We start from the raw sequence: 26,753 nt of genomic DNA, 5'->3' as shown, positions 1-26,753 counted from the left end.
TTATTTATTTTCTCAAGTTGCCAAACTTTTAATGATCTCTAACTTGTAAGTTCAAATGTAAATTAGTCCTTACATAAAAATTATATTTCTTTGTTTTGATATGGAGTCATGTGTGGCCAGTAGCCCAAATATATATTTACCCAGCAGTCCATCCATTCATCCATCCATCTGTTGATTCATTCATTCATTCATTCAGTGAACATTGATTGAGCAACTCATCTAGGCAGGGTTCTGTTTTAGATGGGGCAGAGAAATGGATGAAACATTATTCCTGATCTTATAAGATTATAATTTGGGAATAGGAGGCTATGACAAACATACACAAATAATCAGATAAAAATGTTACAGGAGGCACAAACAATGTGCTGTGGGACTACACAGAGAGAGGCAATAGACTCAGAGATGGTAGCATGAGAGCGGTTTCCCAAACAGTAGAGTTTCTTGGGATTTGTAAGCATTTATAGAATTTCATCAAGGGTGAGTGAAGTCAGCAGATAGGCTAGGAATTGAGGGTTAGGATGGCTGGAGAGGAGACTTGCTTGGGGTCTCCTGAGGAGGTGGCTTGATGCATGGGGTTGAAGCGGGCACAGGGTTGTGAATGTCAGGCAGAGCAAAGCCTTGGGCCCAGCCACCAGAAGAAGCAGCTGCGTAGCTGCCTATTTTTACAGAGATTTTTTCAGCTATGTTGTCAAGGGAAGGTCTTCTGGTGGGTCTAGGACACAGTCACTCTCTGGAACCTGTTCTGATTCACATTGCCAAGATATTATTTCTGCCTTACATGAAATCCAAACTTCTCTTGCCAAACTATATGTGTATGACCTCTTGCCTAATTCTCAGGAGAGGAGAGAGGCAGGAAGTCACTGTTCCCCATATAATGTTCTTTATATTCTTAAAGATGAAGCTCTAGGCTGGGCATGGTGGCTCACACCTGTTATCCCAGCACTTTGGGAGGCTGAGGTGGGTGGATCACTTGAGGTCAGGAGTTTGAGACCAGCCTGGCCAAAATAGTGAAACACTGTCTCTAGCAAAAATACAAAAATTAGCCAGATGTGGTGGTGCATGCTTGTAATCCCAGCTACCCAGGAGGCTGAGGCAGGCTAATAGCTTGAGCTCAGTAGGTGGACATTGCCATGAGCCGAGATGGAGCAGCGTGTACTCCAAGCTTGAGCAACAGAGCAAGACTCTATCTAAAAAAAAAAAAAAAAAAAAAAAGGAGTTGTAGTCACTGCTTTTTAAGAGTAAATGACTTGGCCAGGCATAGTGGCTCACGCCTGTAATCCCATCACTTTGGGAGGCCGAGGCAGGCAGATCACGAGGTCAGGAATTCGAGACCAGTCTGGCCAACATAGTGAAACCCCGTATCTACTAAAAATACAAAAAAAAAAAAAAAAAGCCGGGGATGGTGGTGTGTGCCTGTAATCCCAGCTATTCGGGAGGCTGAGGCAGGAGAATCGCATGAACCCAGGAGGCAGCAGTGAGCCAAGATGGTGCCATTGCACTTCAGCCCAGGTGACAATGTGAGACTCCGTCTCAAAAAAAAAAAAAAAAAAAAAAAAGAAACAGTAAATAAAGGTCCAAAATTTCGTGGGAATTGCAAGAGTCAATCATACAGGAAACTATGGATAGAGTATGGCAACTGCCAGGGCAACTCTGGTGATCTGCTGTTACAGAGGGTTTCACTCATTACACCATGTGCCTGCAGAAAAATGGCAAGCAACACAATACATCACATGCTGGTTTTCAACCAGGGCGGGTGTTTGGAAATGTGTGTGTATTTGCCAGAGAGGCATTTAGTGGCAGTAGTAGGAAAGCAAACACACTAAATATCCTTCCAGGCGTTAGCCAGTCCCCCAGAACAAAAATTTGTTTTGCGTCACCCAGGAATCTTGAGTTTATTAAATGTCCTTGAAAATAGATAGGCAGTCATTATTAAAATGAGATCATTTATCAACTTGTACTGATCTGAGTGCAGTATACATCCACAGTATTTGCAGGACAAATTGTGTTGCATGACATTATAGGCGGAAGGGCTTGCATGTGACATGCAGGCTTTCTGCACAGGAAGTCTCAGCTTCATGCACAGTCCCATGGATCAGTGTAAGGCATGGGATTTACTTTGACATTCATATGAGTGTGGGGAATTTGAACAGCATCTGCAGGAGCTGGTAATGATATAACTGTGTGACTCCATTCCGTTGCTGGATCACACACTGGATACTCTCAAAACATGTGGACACTGAAATCCCAGACACCTGTCTTAAGGAGCTTCCTATCCCTGAGTATAGAAAGGTCTGAGAAACTGTGTGCCTTTGGAAATAATGTAACTGCCAGTAAATCAGTCTTTGGCCCTTTGACAGTTACAAACAGCAAGAGATTATCCGAAGCAGCAGAGCTTACAGAATGTCTGTTCCACTCGGACCAGCTGGAGTCCTTACTAGAAGAAATAGCCCATGCAGTTGACAGCCCACTTGGTATGTGAGTCAGCCTAGGTTGTCATGGAACCTTACAGAATATGGAGAAGATATAGATTATAAGTCCATGTCTTTATCATCTTTCCATGCCTATTTGCACCTAATATGTGCCCTGCAATGCAGGGGAGCTAGAGCAATGCCTCACCAAAGACAGTATATTTAAATAGAATCTTAAATGATAGATAGGAGTGTCATTAAAAGCAATGGTAAGGTTTTGCATGGAGGGTCGAAAATGAACACAGTACATCTCAGATATGCAAAAGATGCAGTATAACTTATTCTAAAATTGAGGATAACTGACCTTATCCTTACCTTCTGGAGTGGTGGTAAGGCCTACTCAAACTTTCTGCTCAAAGGGACATTATGAGATTACAATACTGGAGGGTCTTCAACTCTGAGAACTTCCCTTCCCCATTGACATGTGAACCTACCATCCACAATTGAGAGAAGAGAATGAGCAAAGACTTGTAGTAGGGATTTTTCTCTTTTCACTTTCTTATGTTGCAAGTGCTCTCCCTGTCATTCATGGAACTGTGGTTTCCAGTCCATGACCATTAATTTTATAAACCTGAGAAGGAAGAGCAGAGGCAGTATCTATTTATCTTGAGTGAATCATCTAGGGGATGACTAATATAGTATTATGAACCGCAATCAGATACTTTTGTCTGATTTGTCCAGTGGATTTTAATTGCTAGGTCTCTCAAATGTAGAATTTGTTTTGTGTTCTACCCTTGTTCTTGACACATGATTCAGAGTATATATGCTTAAATCAACAAATAACTATTAGCATTTTATTTTCAAAAAGACACACCCAGGTTATTTTCCAGATCAATAGTTAGAGTTCAATAATGTTTGGGTTTGCAGAAAGATCAACTCATTCTGACACTGTTAGTTTAACCAGAGAATAATACTTTGACCTATGGTCTTTTATTGATTTTTTTTTCTGATGCAAAAAAAAATAGCAAAAGAAAAATTTAAGTACAAAATTTATTGCAGTGAATAGATTAAAACTATTTCTTATGTAAACCAAAATCAACATTTGTTTCACTTGACTACCAGTAGTTGGAAAAACTATCTATTACAAATGCAAACTCTGGAGAAAAGACCAATGATGGTGCTTGTTCAAGTCAGTGAATGTGCTCAGACCACCAGGGAGAATTTCAGGCTAACTCTCTTAGTAGAGGGATAGAAAGAGATGACAAGAGAGGAATAATAAATTACATTACTAATAAATGATCACTTCCTTATTGGACAACCATGAGTGACCTTCATATTTTTATGCCCTCAATGCCAAGGATTTAAATAACAGATTCCCAAATTCATGCTTCATGGACAAGGATTTCCTTTTATGAAGCTTCTTATGCATTTGTCAGGATACACTTTATCTATGCACTCAGCAATGATGGAGAAGAGGAGTCCACAAAGGAGGCTCCATCCCATCTTGACCACCCTCTTCCTCTTTGAATGATCTACATCCTTCTCACCAACTGTCTAAAGCCCTTCCTGTGCCCATTCACCAAGGGCTGTCTCCATTGTGAATCATTCTTCATCATCCATGTAACGATCAGGGGGAAACTATGCTATGAGGCGAGGGACCAGTTTCTAGGCAGAAAACCTGGAGGACATTTTGCATATTTTAAAAGAAGCTGATTAACCCTAAAGCAATCTCTGCCACTTCTCCAAGGGCTTTAAGATATTGCAGCAACCCTGGGGCTCTACTTTCTGTTACAGCCCATTTTCTGAAGGGAGAGAGAAATCCAAACTGTCTCCTAGAAGGAGAGAAGTTAGACAGGGCTACCGAGCTCACAAGTATGAAGTAAGCCAGTCCTCCCATGTCCCTCTAGGGACCCTTCTTCACCCTCCTAGAAGTCATTGTGTTATTGGAAAAGTTTCTTAACTTCTGAAAATCTCAGTTTTACGCACTTGTAAAATGGGAATAATCATAGTGCCTATCTCTTAAAGATGGAATGAGGGCTAACATGCATGAGAAGCTCATGGCACAGAGCCTGCCATATAACAGGCATTCCACACCTGTGAAGCCAGCATGAATGCCTCACTTGATAGAGGAGAAAACTGAGGCCGGAGAGATGAAGATCCTTGGCCCAAGTTCAAAAGCATCAGGCTGCACCTCTTTCTACCACCCTGCAACGAGACTTGTCGTCTTGTATTTAAAACACAAAACAATAAAATATAATAAAGTTGAAGAGAAACCATCAGATTTAAAAATGAATGTCCTGAGTCTAAAAGTCAAGATCTGTATCTTGGCCGGGCGCGGTGGCTCAAGCCTGTAATCCCAGCACTTTGGGAGGCCGAGACGGGCGGATCACGAGGTCAGGAGATCGAGAGACGATCCCGGCTAACACGGTGAAACCCCGTCTCTACTAAAAAATACAAAAAAATAGCCGGGCGAGGTGGCGGGCGCCTGTAGGCCCAGCTACTCGGGAGGCTGAGGCAGGAGAATGGCGTAAAACCCGGGAGGCGGAGCTTGCAGTGAGCTGAGGTCCGGCCACTGCACTCCAGCCTGGGTGACAGAGCAAGACTCCGTCTCAAAAAAAAAAAAAAAAAAAAGATCTGTATCTTGAGACACAAGAAATCTCTGTTGATGATGAACATACATCATTAGAGTTTTTCTTTCAAATTCTAGAGATTTATAAGGGGATTCTTTGAATTACATATAAATATTTTTTAAACTTTATAAGATTTATATCAAGTGGTATAATATCTATGGCCAGTACAAATTCCACCCTATGCCCCGGAATTCCATGTATTATGAATTAACTATTCTGTCTATTCCATTTGGGTCTATAAGCAATCTTATCATGTCTGTTTGTATAAGGACCTCTTTTTAAAAAACAGCTCATTTAACATTTTGTGTTTGAACCATCTTGAAGGCAAATATTACAGTCATTTTCCTTTTACATAGAAAAAATACACATCATGAAAATAAAATAATACAAAATAACATTCATGGGTTCCAAGGGCATATGTCCCAGGATGTGAAGTACTGCCTCACTCTGGTCATATGGTCAGCTGGAGGCAACTAGCAAACAAGCTAACAAAGCCAAAGGCTGAACAATCCATAAATTAAATAACAAACCTTCCCTTTGAGGTTACTAGGTGATATAGAACAGGAAGGCATGTGGCTGTCCTGACAACCAGCATCTATTCCTCCCTGGCTGGAGATGAGGTGGTGGGAGGGAAATTGAGTAGGAGCAGAAAGAATCTCTGTAAGCAGAGCTCTCAGAGTAACACCTTTGGGGACCCAAGGCCTGCCAGGGTTAGGATTAGTGTGAATCCTCTGAAATGTCTGCTTGGTGTTGGCCACACCCTTCCAGGGCCCCTGGCCTGCCCTGCCCTGGCATGGCCAATTATGTCTGGAATTCAGGGCTGTCATCCCCTCCCCAAGCTCTCGTGTGGGGTCCCTGGTGTGGCTTTTCCTTCCACAGTCCCTCGTTTGCCTTTATCATCGGTAGCTGCTCCCCACAGCGGCGGCATCATGAGTGCTGGAGAGCTTTCTCTGCCTCAGCACTCTTGGCCTTGCCTCTGGGCATCCTCTAAGGTTGCTGTCACCACCAGGCCGGCTATGGACTCTCTATAAGATGGTGGGGCCTCTGGGTGGGAGTCATTTCCATCCTGGAATTCCAGGCCCGTCTCTGTATATAGAGGTGGAGGAATGCCAGAGGCCTCTCTCTCTGCAGGACAGTTCTGCTTTTCCACCTCAAGGCTCTCTTCATAAGCTGGAGGGTAAAAGTCTGGCCTAGGGGACAAAACAGCACAAACATGCATGCGTTATTTAGGCATTAATGCCAAAGAGGCAGACGGCTGCCTCTCTCAGCTCAAATTGTGCGAAGCTAAACTGTTAAGAAACATGGATTTTTGAAACAGATGTACCTCTTCCTGGCATCACCAGTTTTTAAAAAATGTGCTGCTCTTCCAAAAGAACCTTTTTATCAGCCACAGGATGCCTGCCTCTAGTCATATTTTTTTCCCAGTGGGTTATGCCAAGCTATTCCTTCTCTATTGCTCATTCACTCATGGAAACAGGGCCATTCAGTGTGAGATCCTTGTCAACAGTAGAGGAGGTGGGGGCTTTGGATAGGGAACTTCTCTCTACCGAGTACTTAGTCCATTCACATCCTTGCTCCCTTTCTCGCATGGTATCATCCCCTCAATTGCACTCACTTTCTCTGATCATCACAGTCAACAAAATAATGAATGAAAACCAACTTTGTGCTGATCCCTGAACTATACTAGATGCCCTGTCTCTGTCCTAACACCCTTTCAAGACTCAGTAGCTAGTTTCAAAGAAAACATACAAGCATACTCATTTCTCACATGATACCAACTGACAACTTTACGCAGATTTCAATTGCAACCCTTTCTATAACAGTAGGCTAAAGCAGCGATTCGTTCGGGGGCTGATGTACTCATTGGCCATCTTGCCCAGCATTGCTAATTGCTAAATCCTCCTGGCTTCTCCATCATGAATGAATCTGGGAAAGGGGGAGAGGAGAGGAAGAGAGACCGGTGAGCTCAGTTGAGTTGTATATTTATAGAGCCATCCTTCCAGTGCCTACAGGGAGTGTTTATGGTGTGTAACCACAACAGAACAGGGACTGCCATTTGTAGCCACAACTCCATTCCAAATGTTACCAGGCCCAAAGCCAGTCGCTGAAGAAGTTGTCTACTGTAAGGCATAAATCTCAGCCTTCACTCAGAATAGCCAAGGCTGAGTCATGGGGCACATGTGTAAAGGCATTTTACACAGAAAGGTGAGCTGTTCCCTGGAGTGATTTGAAAGTTTCCAGGATGACTGCTGCCTGCCCCAAATCCCAGCTACCTCTCCCAACCCCACCCTCCTTCAACTGCCATCCACATTCCCAGTCCCCTGAATTCCATCACTGGATACCCATTTGCTTTGATATCTCAACCTGGGTATCCATTTTGAGTGCAAATGCTTTGGAGAAATGTGACTTCCCAGGCTGACTTGCTAGCCATTCTGTGTGGGATGAGCATCTAATTATATGCAGCAAGAAGAGGCAGTAAGATGCGGGTGTAATGATGTCCATAATTGACTTTCAAACATTTTGGCATACTGTAATATTATGCATGTGTTAATCCATTTGAGCTATATCCTAAAGGCAATCAGTTACATGTATCAGAAATTCACACTCTAGAGGTAGTCCTCTAACATTTATACAAAAAGAAATCATCACTCTAGAGGCATCTTCTACAATCACTTCATTTATCATAATTTTTAATCAAACCAGAAACTCTGCTGGTTAGTATAACACTGTAAATAAATTTTGGTTTTCATACTTATCTCATTAAGTAGCATAAAGGATGCTGAAAGTGGATCTTCATGGGTAAGATTACTTGTATTCAAGATACATAGAGTAGCTAAAATATTTTAGATATTTTCTACTCTTGCAAAAAGAGGGCAAAATAATTTATAGTCTTGTAGCCTGTATCTTGAGAATGATGCCTAGGGTGTTATCTCTAAATGGTCCTGTGGCTAGCCAAGAATTAGGAGGTTTCTTGTTGCCTGATGCTGACCATAAGATTAACTTAATCTTTTTTCTTCTTGTGGTAAAATATATATAACATAAAATTTACTGTTCTTAAGTGTATAGTTCTGTGGCACTAAATATACTCATGTTGCTCTACAACCATCACCTTTAAACTCTCTACTCATTAAACAATAAGTCCCCAATCTCTCCTTCCACCAGCCCCTGGAACCACTGTTCTACTTTCTGTGTCTACGAATTTGACTACGCTAGGTACTCATATAAGTGGAATCACACAATATTTGTTCTTTGTAACTGACTCGTTTTACTTAGCATAATGTTTTCAAGTTCATCCAAGTGGTGGCATGTGCCAGGATTTCCTTCCTTTTGAAGGTTAATATTCCATTGCATATGTATACCACATTTTGTTTATCTACTCACCCACTGATGGACATTTGGGCTGTCTCCACCTTTGGGTTATTGTGAATAAATGTTGCTACAAGCATTGGTGTACAAACATCCATTTGAATCCCTGCTTTCAGTTCTTTTGTGTGTAAACTCAGAATGTAGAATTGCTGCATAAAATGGTAATTCTATATTTAATGTATAGAGGAATCTCCACACTGTTTTCCACAGTGGTTGCCCCATTTTAACATTCCCACCAGCAATGCACAGGATTCCAGTTTCTTGACATCCTCACCAACACTTGCTGTTTGGTTTTGTATTTTGATGATAACTATCCTAAGGTGTGAGGTGGCGAGATAGAATGAATCTTACCTCTAGAATATTATCACCTTACTCTGAAGAAATGTTTTACGCAAGATGAGATCACAACACCTAAAAGCAGAGTAAACCGGGACTTCTCTGAGCTCACAGAGATTCCAGGACTCATTTTATGTCGGCTTCCTCATTTGTTGTGTAGCAGAATTTGGTCTGCGACTTGCTTTCCTTAGAACCTTAGAACCTGGTTATGGGAAGTAACTAACCATCACCTGCCACTAATTAATGACAGCTGCCATGATAAAACAAACGAGCCTGGGTTTCTAAATTGGCTTAGGTGGGTTTTCACTGGGGGTGGTGGTAGGGTTCTCTGAGATGAGTTGCCCCTATATCATGGTTTTCCCCCAAAGGTGACACCATTCTTCCTAATAACAACCCCAGAGTAATTCCCTGACAATAAAGCTTTGGTTCTAGACAGCCCATGGGACATGCAAGTCGCTCCATAGTAGGATCAGAAATTACTCAGATCTTAACACAGCTCAGACCATCTCAGCCCTCCTTGGTCCCTCTGCTTGTCAGCAAGTACCTGTCCACTGTGGCCAGGGGCAGGGCCCCATGAGCAAGGTGTTGTCCAAGCACATGCCTCAACACTCCTTTGCGTTCCGTCACCTGGCGGTAGTTGCTCCAGAAAATTCCACTCAGAAGGATCACAAACCCCAGAGGCAGAAGCAAATAGGCCGCAATCAGGCTCCCCTGACAGTTGAATATGGAGTCCCAGGAAATGAAGAAGGCCCCCAGGCAGACCATCAGGAAACCCATCAGGAGGGCAAGAGCACAGAGAACGAGGCTAGTTCTGTTCTGCATCCTTGCACTTCAGGAACCCAGCACCCTGACCCTGCCGCTCCTCTGCTTCCCCGCTTGCTCCAAGAGAATGAGCTCATTAGCCAGCTTGCAGCTTTATACGCTCTGGGACCCACTGGCCTTTGGACAATTAAATGAAACAGGCACTTAGAAGCTATTCATTAACCATTGAAAGTAACTCTAATATCCTTGGAGAATCAGCCAAAAAACAGCATTGTATACTGCAGGAAGGAGTGGCTTTGTGTAGCTGTTTTGCTCTTAAGAGTTGGGTGGGACACTCAGCTGTTCCCAGTTTGGCCCTCCTTTGATTAAAAGGCACTGGTCTCTTAATCCCCATGGAGGGCAATTCCCCACTAAAAGCTGGAGAAGTTAGCATTCTTTAAAGAACGATCTTCTTTGTGGTTTGGTAAGAAATCCCTTCTGATTCCTTCTCCCTTTCTCTGTATTAAAAAGGTATTTCTTCAAGGTTGTTAACATGTTTGTCTTGCCTCCCTCAATGAATCCCCACTTATTGCCCCCACACTATGATACTGGAATAATTCCAAGACAAAAGTTCAGAATGTGAACTCCGCGATTCCTGCTCTGTTGACAAGATGAAGAGCTTGAGTGGGAGGGGAAGGAGAGTGCTGGAGAGAAGGACTATAACAGTCAGAGCCTCGGGAATTTGGGGGGATTTGGGGCCTGTAATTCCTGCAATCTTTCCCCCTTCAAAAAGTACATATGAAATATAATTCATTTTAGAGGATGCTGCTAAAAATGTTCCCTGTCCTCTCCTCCACACCTCTGCTCTATGTAGCATTGCCTCAAAAAATCTTTCCAACGCCAGCCTTCTGTTTCCTGGCTGGAATTTGTTTTCTTTAGCTTGACTGTCTTTGATTGTGGATAGCTTATTTCAGACTTGGTTTATGCCCCGGCTCTGCCCTTTTTTATTTGATACTGTGGCACGTCTCTGCCAAAACCCATAGGAACCCTGGGTTGCTTTTACTCAAGATAGCTTCAGTTCCTCTTTGCGGCTGTTCCACTCCACTACTCAATTACCATTGTTTTCCATTTACTTTCCCAATGAGAGAAGCAGTTTTTTGTGCCATGCCCTAGTAATCCCTCATATAACCTTTAGTCTCATACCCACCATCTCCTTAGCTCTACCTTCATGTTAGGGCTGGGAGACATGGATATTAGGAAGACACTATGGATCAAAAACTATATAAGGCACTTCTCCATTCCAACCCTTAGCCCTTACCTTTATTAGCTTCAATTTTAACCTTGAACTACCTTGATCTTCTAGTCTTGATACTGTCTTTGTAATCTTAAAACAGCTCTTATTCCCTCCTTCTCTAAACCATGAGATGGAAGATTTCTAAGATGATCCCTAAGGATCCCACCTCCTGATATTCATGTCTTTGTGTAAGTAATCCTCTCCCCTGAGTGTAGGCTGGATCTAGTGACTTGATTTTAATCAATAGAATATGGTAAAGGTGTTAGGAAGTTACTTCCATGGAGGCTACCCAAGATTGTGGTTTTCATCTTTCTAGCAGACTCTATTGCCCTCTTGGCTTGCACCCTTTGAAGAAGGAAGCTGCCATATTGGAGAGGCCCATGAAGCAAGGAATTGAGGGCAGTTTCTGGCCAACAGTCAGTGAAGAACTGAGGCCCTTAGTCCATCAGCCCATAAGGAACTGCATCCTGTCAATGACCATGTGAACTTGGAATCGAATCCTCGTCCCGCTGAGCCTTGAGATGACTCTACTCCCAAGCGTCACCTTGACTAAGTGACCCTGAAGTAGAGGACCCAGGTAAGTCATACTCGGATTCCTGACCCACAGAAGCTGTGAGATAAGATGTTTCAGCCAGGATCCTAGATGCCACAAGATGGCAAGAGCCATAATCAACGAATGCATTATGATCAAATCATTTCATGTTATGTGGATGTGACTATTTTAACAAACAAAAGAGGTCAAAAGTTTAAAAAATGTATATTTTTAAAATATGCTAAGTTTTGTGGCAATATTTTAGGCAGTAGTAGATAACTAAAAAAATTATCTTAAGACTTTGAAAATCAGAGGAGACAATCAGTGCTAAGTATTTATCACAGTACCTGGCCCAGAGAGTGTCCTATGAAGGTTATCTGTAATCACCCTCACCAATATTGTTATTATCAATGCTGTCATCATTCCAAAAATCTGTGGAAGACCCAGGACCTCCAGCTGAAATGTCTGCACTAGGAGTTGGGTCCCAGGAACAGGTAGATGGTAAAGTCCCAGCATAATGTTAGGAATCAGGTGACGAAGGAAGAGTACTCTCAATGGGAACTGCCCATCAGACAGCTGGGCTTCTCTGTTTTAGACAAAAATGGAGGCAGAAATTAGACTGGGGTTATGACAGGCCGGGCCTCATTCTTGTGATCACATGAACTTATGAGCAAATAAGTTTCTCTATAGTTTTTCCTCATCTATGCCAATAAAGTACACTAGAACCATTGCCTTCTAGTTTGCCAGATGGTTCCTTCCCCTCCAATGCCCTTTGAGGAGGCTCCTGTCATTTCACAGCAGTGTGGTGGTGGTGGTGGTGGTGGTGGTGGGTGGTGGGTGGTGGTGGTGGGTGGTGGTGGTGGTGGGTGGTGGGTGGTGGTGGGTGGTGGTGGTGGTGGTGTGTTTTTGGTGAGAAATTAGGTATGGAAGAGCAAAATCCAGAAAGTGGCAGGGGGATGGAAAGACTCAGTCCCTTTACATAAAATTTACATGAAATTAAGAATAGTTCCTGGGCTCAGGGTATTTGAGGAATTTATTTTGGGCATCAAGGGGAAAGGGCTGGGAAGATTTGCAGCATCTGTGGGAGGTAGATGAGAAAAGGAAAAAAAAATCAATATGGAAATATGAAGTATCACAGGGTGCCATATTTCTCCTTCAAAATGACTAAGAAATACTAATGAACACTACACAGTCTATCTGTGTAATAAAACTGTACCTGAAATACCTCCTAAATCTGTACAAATAAAAGTAAATAAACAAATTTAAAAGGCAAAAGAAAGAGAAATACTGTTGAGGTTATTTTGTATGTTTATGTTTATTATTAAATATACATTACTAAATAATTGTAATTTTTTAAACTTGACTCTGCTTCAGTTCCTCTTTTTGCCCATCATAAAACTTTATTATGAGTAATTAAAACTTCACTCGCGGCGGGGCACGGTGGCTCAGGCCTGTAATCCCAGCACTTTGGGAGGCCGAGGCGGGTGGATCACGACGTCAGGAGATCGAGACCATCCTGGCTAACACGGTGAAACCCCATCTCTACTAAAAATACAAAAAATTAGCCGGGCGTGGTGATGGGCAGTCCCAGCTACTCTGGAGGTTGAGGCAGGAGAATGGCGCGGACCCGGGACCCGGAGCTTGCAGTGAGCCGAGATCGCACCAGGGCACTCTAGCCTGGGCGACAGATGAGACTCCGTCTCAAACAAACAAAAAAAAAAGAAAACTTTACTTGCTGGTAAGAAATTACCAATGCTTAAAATGGTAATTTTAATTATAAGAAAAATTAGGTTGAAAAGATAGTGTGTTCCCTCTCATTGTCAAATAACATACAACTCTGCAGATAAAAACAGAGATCAGCATAGTTTTTAGGAACTACACTTCACCCTCAAATTTATTTGGATACCTGGAAATTCATTTGCCATCATCAATCTTAGGTTGACTTATTATAAACTGGTTAACACAATTGAGCATCATAGCATCTTGAGACAGTTCTAGTCTGCAAATGTAAGTAAACCACCACTGTACTTTACAGTAATAACACAAAACCAACATCGTACTGTAAGCAAAAGACGCTGTTATCATGTGTTATTATGAAGAGTTATTATGAAGGTTGTCATTGTTGTGCATACTTTCTTTTTTCTGAAAATATTTGATCTTTACTTTTTGTGTGCTTTGTAATATGTGCTATGAGTGTAGTCATACATATATGGAGATTATATATTAAGCTATATCTATATCGGGTACGTGCCCACTTTTTTAACTTTGAAGTTCAGAGGTACATGTGCAGGTTCATTATATAGGTAAACTTGTGTCATGGGGGTTTGTTGGACAGATTATTTAATCACCCAGGTATTAAACCTAGTACCCATTAGTTATTTTTCCTGATCTTCTCCCTCCTCCCACCCTCCACCCTCCAATAGGACCCAGTGTCTGTTGGTCCCTTCTTTGTGTCCATGTGTTTTGATCACTTAGCTCCCACTTATAAATGAGAACATGCAGTAAATATGTTTTCTGTTCCTGTGTTAGTTTGATGATAATGGCCTCCAGCTCCATCCATATCCATACAAAGGACATGATCTTGTTCTTTCTTATGGTTCCATAGTATTCCATGGTGTATATGTACCACATTTTCTTTATCCAGCCTATTATTGATGGGCATTTAGGTTGATTCCATGTCTTTGCTATTGTGAATAGTGCTGCAATGAACATATGTGTGCATGTGTCTTTATGATAGAATGATTTATACTCCCTTGGGTATATATCCAGCAATGGGATTGCTGGACTGAATGGCATTTCTGTCTTCAGGTCTTTGAGGAATCACCACACTGTCCTCCACAATGGCTGAACTAATTTACACTCCCACCAACCATGTATAAGCATTCCTTTTTCTCTACAACCTTGCCAGCGTCTGTTATTTTTTGACTTTTAACAATAGCCATTCTGACTGGTGTTAGATAGTATATCATTGTGGTTTTGATTTGCATTTCTCTAATAATCAGTGATGTTGAGCTTTTTTCACATGATTGTTGGTTGCATGAATGTCTTCTTTCTGCTTCAGTTCTAAACCACATGGCTCACTGCTGTATAAGCATTATTCCCCTTTTGTGCCTCAAAAATGACCAAGAGTCACTAAAACCAATTACTTGTAATTTTAAACAATTTTTATTACTTGCAGTTTCCCTCCTATTTATGTTGCAGTATGCCCTCTTTCCCCACACTCACTAGCAGTAATAACATTTTTGAAAAGGAAATGAAAGTAGATGTACACTTGCTTTACTCACAGTGAAACAGCACAGACATGGAGAGAAAGCATCTTGTTCTTCAGCCATCTTGAAGGTGTAGAAGAAACCCAAGCAGAAGAGCAGTTGTGATAACAGAAGAGAAAATCAGGCCCCATTTTCAGGGCTGGGGCAAAATAAAAAGAATGTAATAAAGAGGCAGTCGAACACTAAGAAGTTGCCTTAAAGAGTCATTTCAGGAGCCTTTGGCCCTTTACCTGAGCTGTATCCTATCTTCTGGATCTGCCTTCTTTCCCATGCCAACTTTTCCACTTTCTCCCCCTTGCCACTTTCCCATGCCAACTTTTCCACTTTCTCCCCCTTGCCACTACTCAGCACTGATTATGAGAGTAAGGGGCCATTTAAAGGTGGGAACACTGCAGAAGAGAGAGACTGATGATTCACCGAAGTTCACACACAGTATGGAACTGATGGGAAAATGGATACGCTGGAGGAGTATGGCTCACACCTCTAGAGAGAGAAAAGTTCTGGGACCCAGTGGAGGCCAAGCCAAAGTCCCCCATCACTGTTTCCATCTCCTTCTCAAGAGATCCACCAAGGAAATGATCCCTTGCTTTTAAACTAGTCTATTTGCTTATTATTCTTCCTCTTAAAAATTCACCAATCAGCAGAAGTGTCTGATATGGCAGTAAGCAACAACATGTTATTGGGTTGACAGTCAAATCATCTTAAACCATAATCACTCTTTCAATACTGTTCCTTTGAGCATGACAGACCCATGAGGATTGTTCTGAACACTGAGTGCCTTACCTTGCACATCAGAGCCCCCCAAACCTCACCCTTCTTTCAAACTCTCCTGTGCAATACACAAATGCCTTGGAACGTCTCACAGGCCTATGCACTCTAGTTTCCGTTTACCGGGCACATGGGCCAATACCCTTGTTTTGAAAACAGGAAGAGTATTGCTGTGAATGAGAAGTCGGTGGGGACTTTGGAAGGAAACTAATGGTGTGTAGAAGTTGTTGCATAGGAGGGCCATGGGGCCAAGAGCTGAGGCAGACTGGCCAGATTTCAGAAGGTCACTTTGGTTTAGGAAGTGAGGCTTTGTGGGAGGTAGGGAAGGTGCGCATATGCGTAGCAAGAGATGTCAGCCCTGCCTGATTTCATGGTGGTGATTACTGAGTGATTTCTGGATTAGCCTTTCACACTTGAGGGTTCACTGAGCACTGGCCACTTCCTCCTCTTTCCCATTCTTGTTTTCTTTGCTTTTGAAACCTTCCACCCACCCCTCCTTTTCCCCCAGTCAGGAGAAGATTTATATGAAGTTCTTTTTTTTTTTTTTTTGGTTGGCAAAGAACAGCTTCTTGCAAAGTGCATGGCACAGTAAGGTAAGCTGATGTGAGAGCAGCACTGAGGCCCCACTCACCCTGGGCAGAACCTAGTGGGTCTCCGGGCCTGGGGACTCTGTGGAGACCAGGACTAGGTGGAACCACGGGGCACTTGCCTAGAGTGTGAAATTTGCTGGGGATTTTGGGGGGTGGGGAGGGTGGAATTCAGTAATCAAGACAAATCATATTTTCCAGCAATGTTTTAAAAAATCGAATTGGCAGAATATGGCTCATGGGGCAGCAGCCTGTTTCTGTAAATAAAGTTGTGGTGAGGAAATTTGGTCCTGTCTTTCGGACAAACAGAAAGATACATTTTGTTCTAGAGAGAGGTCAATTTAATCCACAAATAAACCAGAACAAATTTAATTTATTTGGGGATCCTTGGAAAACTGAAAGAAGACCACACTTCTGTGGCCATTTTGGATCAAATCAGAAGCCTCAAGCCAGGGCAGAATCTGCCTGCATTGACACCACCTGGCATGATGGGCAGGGACTTGTAAATATGAAGCAGGTTCTGTGCCCACTTTACAAAATTCTCTGTAATATTCTGTTTCCCTTTTCACCACTTCCTATTTTTAATACTTTTGAATAGCTTAAGTGATAGCAAAATATGTGTTGCTCGAAGATTTAGTAGAACTCATAAAACCACTGGGTCCAAGACCTTTTATTTCCTTACTTTTTTTTCCTGGTAATTTTTTATTGACTGCTAGGTACTGCGTAGGACAGTAGAGACTGAGATAAATAGTAGATATGCCATACCTGAACATGGGCACAACTCTGCCATTGCTCACCTCTCGGTGTAGGGAGTTGAGCAAATCTAGTAAAGAGTTGAGCTGAGTTTGGGTTTTGTTGTTATTATGGTTCCCTTCAGTGCACTACTGGCTTCAAATTCCTCTGGTATTAACCGGTGCTTGGGGTGAGGGATGGCTTGCTGAAGGGTTTTTCTCCATGTTCCTCCTCTATCCTCAACTTTAGACCTTCACTGAGTACTTGCACCTGAGGAGGGTGGGTCTTCATACTCTTGCCTATTCCCTCAGCAGTAGACTATGCTTATTACCTGGTGCTTGCTAGCTGGGTGGTAGGGGGAGGGGGTTTCTCTGTTGTCTTGATCCACTTTAGTCTTATGTAGGCCTTAAGATCCTGGTGTTGGAGATGGGGGCTTTCTCAGTGAACCTACCCTTTCTCCAGCATTAGTTTCCTCTCACAATCTGACCTCAGGATAGTTTCCTGATCCTCCCTGACAGAGGGCTTTTTCTCTTCACTTTTCCCAGCCACATGGGTTTCACCTGTGCCCTGGGGGAAAGTGAGTTTGCCACCTCCCAACTCTAGCAGCTTAACAGAGTCCAGCTGGGGCTTGACACTTCCCTGCAGCAGCTGGGTGGAGATCCATGGGAGAAGAGCCCAGACGTGGGTGTAAAGCACCATCATGTCTACAGCTCCCAGTGTTTCTGTACTCCCACAGTCGCCCACATTTGGCATCTAACAATTAGTTTAAAACTTCAGCTGAATTATTCTTACTGTCTTGTATGACATTTGTGTCTCTTATTCCTGGGCCCCGTCATAGGAGAGCCAGGGCTTGTGTCCCAGCTTCCATTGGAGGCTCCTGTCTTTCCTTAGATTGAAGCTATTCAGTTGCCCTGTAACCTCAGCTCTCTGTTGGAGTCAAGAAACGTTATGATTTTTGTAGATTATCAGGCATTTTCTGGTTGTTAGATGAGAGCAATGCTCTTTCAGGCTTTCAAACTCCTGGGCAGAAGGGGGGATATCCTTGGCACCATTTCTTTATGGTAAACTTCAATTAGTTTTTCAAATTCTCCTAAAGGTTTTAAGGTTATCCCTTCTCCTGAAGTCTATTTTTTAAATTTACAATTTCCTTAAAAAAATTCCACTTTATATGCCTTCCAATTCTGTTCACACACACACACACACACGACATTCACTTATAATATAATATATGGTTATATGCAGTATTCAATTATAATTTTAAAATCTCATCTAATTTTCTAGGTATATCACCTTCCCAATTCTTCACAATTGCTATTTGTGTCTTTATTCCTTTTTTCTTTTTTTGATGAGACTATAGCTATTTCATTAGATTTTTCTAAACTACTTGTTCATGTATTGATCTTAAGAGTCAGCATTTAGTTTTATAATCATTAAGGCTTTTTTTAAAGAAAGACTTTATTTTGTTTTATAAATTTATATTTCATAATTTTCTGAAGTTACTCTAGTCTACTTTGGATTTTTTGTCATTTGGGGGTAGTATCTTCAGTAAATCAGGCCTTTTAAAACAATTCTATTAGTTTTATGATTCAGCAGTTTTTGCTTTAATCTTTAATGACTTCATTAGTCTATGTTAAATGACTGTTTTGTCATCCTTTTTGTAGTATGCTTAATTTATCTCCAATCTTGTTTTCTAATAAATATAATTAGCACCACCCATTGTGTCACCTTGACCCAAATCACACACATTTTTATATGCCATGCTCTCAGTGTCAGTTATGTCCAAATAATAAGTAATTTCACCTAATATAAAAATGAGCAAAATATATAAACATATAAGTGATTTTAAAAGAAATAGGAAATAGCCCTTAAACAATTAAAACATGTTCAACCTCACTTATAATAAGGAAAGTAAAAATACAATTTCTTGCCTATCAGATCAGCAAAAATCTCAGTGTGACAACACACTCTGTTGGCAAGGCTGCAGGGCAAAGACCTTCATATATCACAAGTGGGAATACAACAGCTAGCAAACTTACATTTGCATTTTTCCTTCTGACCCAGAAATCACACTTCTGGAAATATATACCAAAGGTACATTGGCAAAAATACAAAATTTTAAATGTACAGATTTACTTATTGTAGCAGCATTGTTTGTAATTACATAAGACTGAAAACACTCAAATGGCCATGAATAAGGGCCCAGTTGAATAAACTAAGGTACATTCACACGTCAGAATGCTATTCAGTTGTAAAAAGGAATGAGTAATATCTCTGTATTACTAAGATGTCCTCTAGAGTATACTGATAAGATAACAAATCAATTAACAAAGTTTATAGTATAAAAAAGGAGGAGATACAAATATGTATGAATATATGTCAATATTTTCAAAAAGAAACAATGAGAGTATCAAATAAAATTAATTTTTAAAATGGTTACCTTTAGGAGGAGGGAGGGAACAGGGTAGGAAGGATGCAATTGGAAGACAGACTTATTTGAATGTGTCTTTAAAATAGTTATAACATTGGAACTATATGCATATTTTACATAATTAAAAACCAAATTAAATCAAAACTAAAAAACAAAGCAATCCTTAAAATTTGTCTTTAAAAAAGGTAACAAATGAACCTAACTTCTTATCAGCTTGATTGCTTGCCATAAGAAAAAATTCTAAATAAATTTAAATTGCAATATTTTCACTCAGTGGGAAAGACTCTAGTGAAAAACAAAACAAACACAAAATCCACAAATAAATCCTAATATGCATTCAGTAGTCTTATGGATAGTGAGCATATGGGATATTGTAATCCTAGCATTGTGGGAGGCCAAAGCAGGCAGATCACTTGAGTCCAAGAGATCGAGACCAGCCTGGGCAACCCCATCTCTACAAAAGAATATAAAAATCAGACAGGTGTGGTGGTGTGCCTGTAGTCCCTGGTACTCAGGGTGGGGAGGTTGGGGACGGGGCTGCTGAGGGAGGTCAAGTCTGCAATGAGCCGTTATCAGGCCACTGCACTCCAGCCTGGGCGGCAGAGTTCCCTTCCTTACAAACCCTTTTGGTAGATGTAGGAGCTTCTGGAACTCTCTTTATCTCTTTGCACTGTGTCCTGGAAAAGTCAGACCCCATGTTCCAGCTTGCTAATTTAATACTTATTTGCATCTATTTGGGTATTCTGCCCGATTTTTAAAGTAACAGTGATTGTATTTTCAATAATCCAGAAATCCAATTATTTCTTTTTCTATTTTATGGCTGTGACAGTCACCCCAGTGAATGAAAGTTCTGATTATGGGAGCCATAATCCTCTAGAGTGTTGGGGTAGAAGCTGGCAGGTGTTCAGGTAGATCATGTTCATTGATGTGGGCGGGGTTCCTCTCCCCAGCATAAGTGCTCTGGGAACTTCTCACAGTCAGAAGCAGCTAATGGTTTCCTGTTCTTCCCACCACTCCTCCGGCCACGCCTTGTTGTATATGTCAGTTACTCAACTCTGCTCTGCTTCTCTGTCCAGAGCCAGCCCTTCTGATAGGAAACTCCCCAGGTTCACTGTTTAAAGCAGTTACTGAGGCTTTAACCGGAGAGCAAACACCACTCTTGCCAAAAATGCGGCACGTGAGAGTGATGGGAAGATCATAACAGGCCAGGCAATTCATAATGCAATCTTTCGATTTTATTTTTTATTTTTCTTGAGACAAGGTCTTGCTCTGTCACCCTGGCTGGAGTGCAGTGGCATGGTCATAGCTTACTGCAGCCTGGACTTCCCTGCGTTCAAGCAATCCTTCTGCCTCATCCTCCCAAGTAGCTGGGACCATAGGCGCACACCACCACACCCGGCTAATTCTTGAATTGCGGGTGTGTGTATGTGTTTATAGTAGAGACAGGGTTTCGCCATGTTGCCCAGGTTGGTCTTAAACTTCTGAGCTCAAGTGATCCTCCCACCTCAGCCTCCTAAAGTGCTGGTATTACAGGCATGAGCAACCACGCCCAGCCCATAATGCAATCTTTTAATTTATTGATCACATAATTACTGACAAGGCCCCTCCCTGCACTGTACAAGTTAATCCTGAGCTTGAAATTTCTCTAGAACATTAGTGCACAAAACAGCCCTGACCTTTGCAGTAACCTCCTTCTGGTCTTTTTCTGCTTTGATTTCTCTGTCAGTCAATTCTGTCCTTGGTCTGTATGCCAGGAAATCTTCAGAATTTCTGATCTTTGATTGTAACTTTTCTTGTTTGGTATTTTAATGGAATTTGAAGGGCGGGGGGAAAGTAGACTGATGTGTTCAGCCTGCCAATTCGATCCCCATTTTTTTTTTGAGTATATGAGGATATGAGTGGGTATTGTTTACAAAATTAGGATCACGTTGTATACGTAATTTTGTATTTTGCTTTTTTACTATAATGACATGCGTTTTTTGAAAACAGTATTTTCAATGATTATATTTTGAATGAATCTTCACTGTTTATCATACTCAAGAATAATTACTCATATTCTTTTATTTCTTCCACACTAAATAATAAGGTCCTTGAGAAGAGAAAAAATGTCAGCACTGTAGATCCTTAAGACAAATTGAAATTCCTGGCATGTAGTAGCTCTGTAAGTCTTCATGATTCAATCTGATTTTTTTTTTTTTCAGTAGAATAGGTAAGGACCAAGGCAGAAACTTAAGAGAGGGGATGGATGGGGAAAAAAAAGGGAGTAAGTTTGACTCGGAAATAGGGGAGGATTAAATCTGCTCGTTCATTTTGCAAAATCATTTTTATTTTATTCCCACTTTCCTTTTGTGCTGCTATTACAGAAGCAGAATCCTTAGCTGAATTGGAAAATACGGTTGTTGAGATTTTCCTCCCCCTTATTAGAGCCCTAGAGACAAGAACCTATCTTTGGAACACCATGTTTCTTTCAGCACATGTCACAATGTGTATAAAGTATTTCTGAGGGGATGTGTTTCTAAGTTAAAGGTATTCTAAGAAGTATAAAGATGGTGCTGATCTACCCAAGTTGCTATTTACTGCCTCAGAAAGATGAGTCACGCTCTGCTTATGTTGAGGGACTGAAGTAATGACTCCTCATAGCCAGGAGTATAATCAAGTAGTGAACATTATCCTCACATAGATTTATCATCAAGCTCACATTTTTAAAAAATTTCACAAATATAATTGAGTGCCTCAAAAACAGATGATTCCCATTGTCTAGTCACAAAAGCTTAAAAATAAATCCTGGGTCTTATTTTTTTCTCTTTCTTTCTTTTTTTTTTTTTCAATGCATCTGTTTATTTAATGTGAGTCACTAATGTCTAGCCCAAGAAGCAGCTGAATAATTCATTAACAGTATTTTTTTCTCTGAATGAGACTTAGACATAAATTATTATATCTTCATATACATATACAATGTTCATTAATTTTTTAAAAATCAATAGGGGCCCACATTTATTTAGTTTTTGAAAAATGGGTAGAAGAAGGAAGGAGGGAGAAAATTGCTGCTGATCTGTAGGAGAGACTAGCAGGGAATATCTTGGTTTAAATTGAACTATGTACAGTTTCTCATGTTTCTTATGTTTCACGTGGTCCAATATGAAAAATACACCTAAAACAATCATAATTATGTACCAAGTACCTCCGTGTACCAGGCAATTTTACTTTTGCTATCTTTTTTTTTTTTTTTGAGACGGAGTCTCGCTCTGCCGCCCAGGCTGGAGTGCAGTGGCCGGATCTCAGCTCACTGCAAGCTCCGCCTCCCGGGTTCACGCCATTCTCCTGCCTCAGCCTCCCGAGTAGCTGGGACTACAGGCGCCCGCCACCGCGCCCGGCTAGTTTTTTTGTATTTTTTTAGTAGAGACGGGGTTTCACCGTGTTAGCCAGGATGGTCTTGATCTCCTGACCTCGTGATCCGCCCGTCTCGGCCTCCGAAAGTGCTGGGATTACAGGCTTGAGCCACCGCGCCCGGCCTACTTCTGCTATCTTTAATTCTCACAACAATATTGCAACGTAAATAAGTTCCCTTCAAGGCTGAAGGATGCTGCGTCCTGGGAGAATCAGTGACCTACTCAAGGTCATTTAGAGTCACTTTACAAACACATCCCTGCTGACCCTATGTCCAACATTCTTCATCTTACATCACAATGCCTCTCTGCACAGCTGATTTTAACATTTGCAATTTTTCTTAATACATTTATAATTGATGTTAGTTATTAATTGCTGCTTCTAATAGATTTGCAAAATATTTTAGACTCACAGTATTTATCAAACACCTGTCATTTACAAGTGTATCAATCAGGATCAGCTAGGATTTGCTTTGTAGCAAACAACCTCATATCTCCATGGTTTTAAACGACAAAGATGTATTCCTTGTTCTCTCATAGAGTCCATCATAGGTCAGCTAAAACTTTGCTCTAAGTTGACCTTATCTTCACTTTAGGATGCAGCTGAGGGAGTAGCTGTTTTCCTGAACATGAATAGTCACACTAGCCAAGAGAATAGATGACACTGAAGGGTCTTGCATTGATGATTACAATTTTGGCCCAGAGGGTTCACACATCGCTTTGTTATAACTCATTAGCAATAACTGGCCACATGTCCCCAACCAACCACAGGAGACCAAGAAGGGTAAATCTACTGTAGGCCCAGAAGATTCAAATAGCTAGAAAGATTTGGTGGGCACTATTAATTCTACCTCACCAGGAATGTAACTAAGTGCTGGAGGGAACACAAAGAATAAGATACGCTCTTTGTCCTTTGAAAACTTACCATGAGCCATGCAAACAACCATAATGCAAAGCAGGTAAGTGTGAAACTGTAGTAGAAGCATCATGTTCAAGGAAGACAGAGGAAAGAATGATTAACTTAAAATGGTGAGACTCCAGAAGCCTTTGCAGAGAATACTACAGATGCACTCTTAAAGCTTAAAGGGTTTTAAAGCATCAAAAGGTATTTTAGGGAGAAAAGTACTTAAACTAAGGGAACGGCATGAAAGGGTCTGGTGAGTTCAAGGCAAAGATGAGTGGATTGATGGGAGAGGACTGGCAAGTAAATGAGACTAGGAAGGAAACGAGAGACTGAAAAGTCATCTGGGGACAGAGTATAAAAGTCTGGATGCCACACAAGGAAACAGTGCCCTTTATATTGAAACCGCTACATTTTATTAGAACTACATCAGAAATGTTGTCTCAAATTGATTAATGTTTCCATCTTGACACATTTATGGTTTTTTTAGAAGAATATGTTCTCATGCTAAGTAGAGCAAAATAACAAGATTGTCAGAACAGAGTGTCTGGTACATAACAGGTAATCAATAAATATGAATGAATGTATGGGTAGGAAGAAAGTCAAGGAAGGCATTATACGTTAATCCTTTCATAATTTATCAAATTCTGAGTATGCACAACTGATTTTTTTAAAGAAAGAAAGAGCAAATATTACTGAAGAGAACTAGTTGGGTGATGCCTCAGTAAAATGTTATCTAATTGTACATGTTTAATTACTTCTTTTTCTTCCTTTCTTGAGCCTAAGGTATGTGAATGATTTTAACATTCCCTCTTAGGTTTGGTCCTCCCATTCTCTAAGCAAATTTGTTCTTCTCTGAAAATTTCCTAGGCCCTCTGTGTGTCTCTTAAAGCCTCAGAGCCTCAAATACTGGAGAGAACTTGCTGCATGCAAGCTTATTCTAATACTTAATAGTTTCTGGGGCCTCAGGCTGAGGGTTGCCTCGCACTCCCTGTGTATAGAAGTTCTAATCTAGAGCATGCAATTCTGTGCACTGAGCTATACTAAAAAATGAAAAAATTGACCGGGCGCGGTGGCTCACGCCTGTAATCCCAGTACTTTGGGAGGCTGAGGCGGGCAGATCCCGAGGTCAGGAGATCGAGACCATCCTGGCTAACACAGTGAAACCCCGTCTCTACTAAAAATACAAAAACTTGGCCGGGAGTGGTGGCAGGCGCCTGTAGTCCTAGCTACTCGGGAGGCTGAGGCAGGAGAATGCCATGAACTCAGGAGGCGGAGCTTGCAGTGAGCCGAGATGGCGCCACTGCACTCCAGCCCGGGTGACAGAGCGAGACTCCGTCTCAAAAAATAAAGAAAGAAAGAAAGAAATTTAAAATCAAGCCAACAAAACCCCCAAACCCCACCTAGAGTTGTTAAATACAGAACTTTTCAGCAGCCAAGTGACATTGTCAGCCCTGGGCTAGAATTTCATGCCTCCCAGGAAAAGGATAATTGAAAGGAACAATGCTGATGGCTCAGGCTAGTCACAGCTGGAAGGTTGCTGCCTTTACACTAAGACCCTATTCTGCCTCCTTCTGTGGAAAATGAAAGAGGACTTGTTGATGGAGCAAAACCTTGCAAAGCATATATAGTGCTGTGGGATTTGTGATGGAAGTACAAGTGGGATGAGGATTGGACAAAGAGCAGGGTGACCTGAGTCAACATAGCAGTCACTGTGGGCCTCCTTGGCGTCTAGGCCAGGGCTTCTCACATGGGCCACATGGATCATTTGGGGAATCTCAAGAAAGTGCAGACTGATTCGCAGGAAGAGAGTAGAACTGGAAATTCTGCATCTCTGACAAGCTTCCGGGTGACGCCGATGCTGCTGCTCCCCAGGCCACACTTTAAGTAGCAAGGAGTACAGGCAACAGCTTCCCCTTCCCAAGTAAGCTAACTCCTTCCTGTAATGAGAGCCTTAAGGTTCAGTTGTTCATCCTGCCCTGTGCTCAGGCAGCATCACCCCTTCCCAGCCCCACAGAGTGAGGACTTTAATCAGCCTGAGCCAAGTGTGGTCATTCCACTCTTTTTGCCAGTTACTGGCTTGGACCTAGTTGTGTGACCAATCTTGGTGAATGAAACAAAAGGGAAGGTTGGTGGGAGCTTTTAGGAAGAGCTTCCTTGGTCTGCTGGAGCCCAAGGTAGAAACTTACTCCTTCCTCTCTTTGGAAGTTACCTGGCGATCCTCAGAACTGCTTTGTTCATCTTACAAATGTAAGGAAAGACCTTGCTGGTCCCTGGGTTCTTTCTGCTCACCTCTCCGTTGGAGCCTTGCTATCTTCTTTCAGGCACCGCCTTCTCTAGTTGACCCCTACACAATGCATTTCCTCAGGGTTCTATTTTGTCCCCTTTTCTCTTCTCATTCTGCATTCTCTAAATTAGACTTTTCAAACTATGGGTAGCCACTCACTGATGGATCATTAAATCAATGTGGAATATTGTCACCAGCATTAGGAGAAATAATAGCATATGATTGAACATCACATATGGCCAGATTAAGAATTGTTCAGGCTAACCTTCATTTATGGAGTGTGCATGTGTAATGCAAAACACATTTTACATTGTAGATCCCCTTCAAAAAATCTAGGGAGCCACAGGTACCTGTGACCTCATTTATTTTTATGACTCTCAAATCTCTATTCTGTATATCTTCTATATTTATCTGTCAGTTCCAAGCCCATGTCTTCAACTGTCTACTCAACATGTCCACTCAGAAAGCTCAGAGCAATTGAAAATAGAAGCCAGACTCACCATTGTCCCTTTCAAGCCTGCCCCCATCCTCATGCCACTGCCTACTCCAAATCTCCTCCTCCTATGTTTCTTGCATTAGGAAAGGACACTACCATCTACCCAAACTAAGGAAACTGGAACTCTGGCAGTCATTCTTGGCCCTTCCCTCTCCATCACATTCAACATTCTCTGTCTCCAAATGCTGTTTTTTTCACTCCCATTCACCTCTCCAAAATGTAATTTTGAAATACCTTTTACCCATCTCCGCTACACACTATCATCCTAATCTAAACCACTGTCATCCCACTTCTGGACAAGGACATTCACTTCCTTAACTCGCCTCCCCATGTCATCTCTTCCTTCTTTCCAATTCTTTCTTCCCTCTGCAGACAGAGGGATCTATTAGCCATGTCACTTTCCTATTTAAATATAAGAGGAAATTGCAAATCAATAACCTGTCATGGAACTAGGCATGGTGGCTCACGCCTGTAATCCCAGCACTTCGGGAGGCCTAGATGGTATCGCTTGAGTCCAGGAGTTCAAGACCAGCCTGGGTAACTGGTGAAACCCCGTCTCTACCCAAAATTCAAAAATTAGCCAGGCATGGAG

The 26,753-nt window shown here is 41.7% G+C and overlaps 1 protein-coding gene across 1 annotated transcript; it reads right to left on the bottom strand.

Moving 5' to 3' along the window:
- Positions 1-1,564: 1,564 nt before the first annotated feature.
- On the bottom strand, positions 1,565-9,646 carry LOC105491789 (transmembrane protein 252). The gene is made up of 2 exons (XM_011758450.3): positions 9,285-9,646; positions 1,565-6,228 (listed from the first exon to the last, which is right to left on the bottom strand). Exons 1-2 carry the CDS (start codon positions 9,560-9,562, stop codon positions 5,994-5,996), a joined length of 513 nt encoding a protein of 170 aa, XP_011756752.1. The 5' UTR covers positions 9,563-9,646; the 3' UTR covers positions 1,565-5,993.
- Positions 9,647-26,753: the final 17,107 nt, after the last annotated feature.

The sequence above is a fragment of the Macaca nemestrina genome, chromosome 14 (genome assembly GCF_043159975.1).
Source record: "Macaca nemestrina isolate mMacNem1 chromosome 14, mMacNem.hap1, whole genome shotgun sequence".
Taxonomy (NCBI): domain Eukaryota; kingdom Metazoa; phylum Chordata; class Mammalia; order Primates; family Cercopithecidae; genus Macaca; species Macaca nemestrina.
The sequence above is the reverse complement of the archived record's forward strand: the minus strand, read 5'-3'. Positions and strand labels throughout refer to the sequence as shown.

What these genes read in the sequence shown, in the direction of transcription:
- LOC105491789 (XM_011758450.3), bottom strand. Translation starts at nt 9,562, where the DNA reads ATGCAGAACAGAACTAGCCTCGTTCTCTGTGCTCTTGCCCTCCTGATG. An exon ending in CCCCTGGCCACAGTGGACAG is followed by an intron (nt 6,229 to 9,284) that starts GTACTTGCTGAC and finishes TTTGTCCCCTAG; the next exon opens with GCCAGACTTTTACCCTCCAG.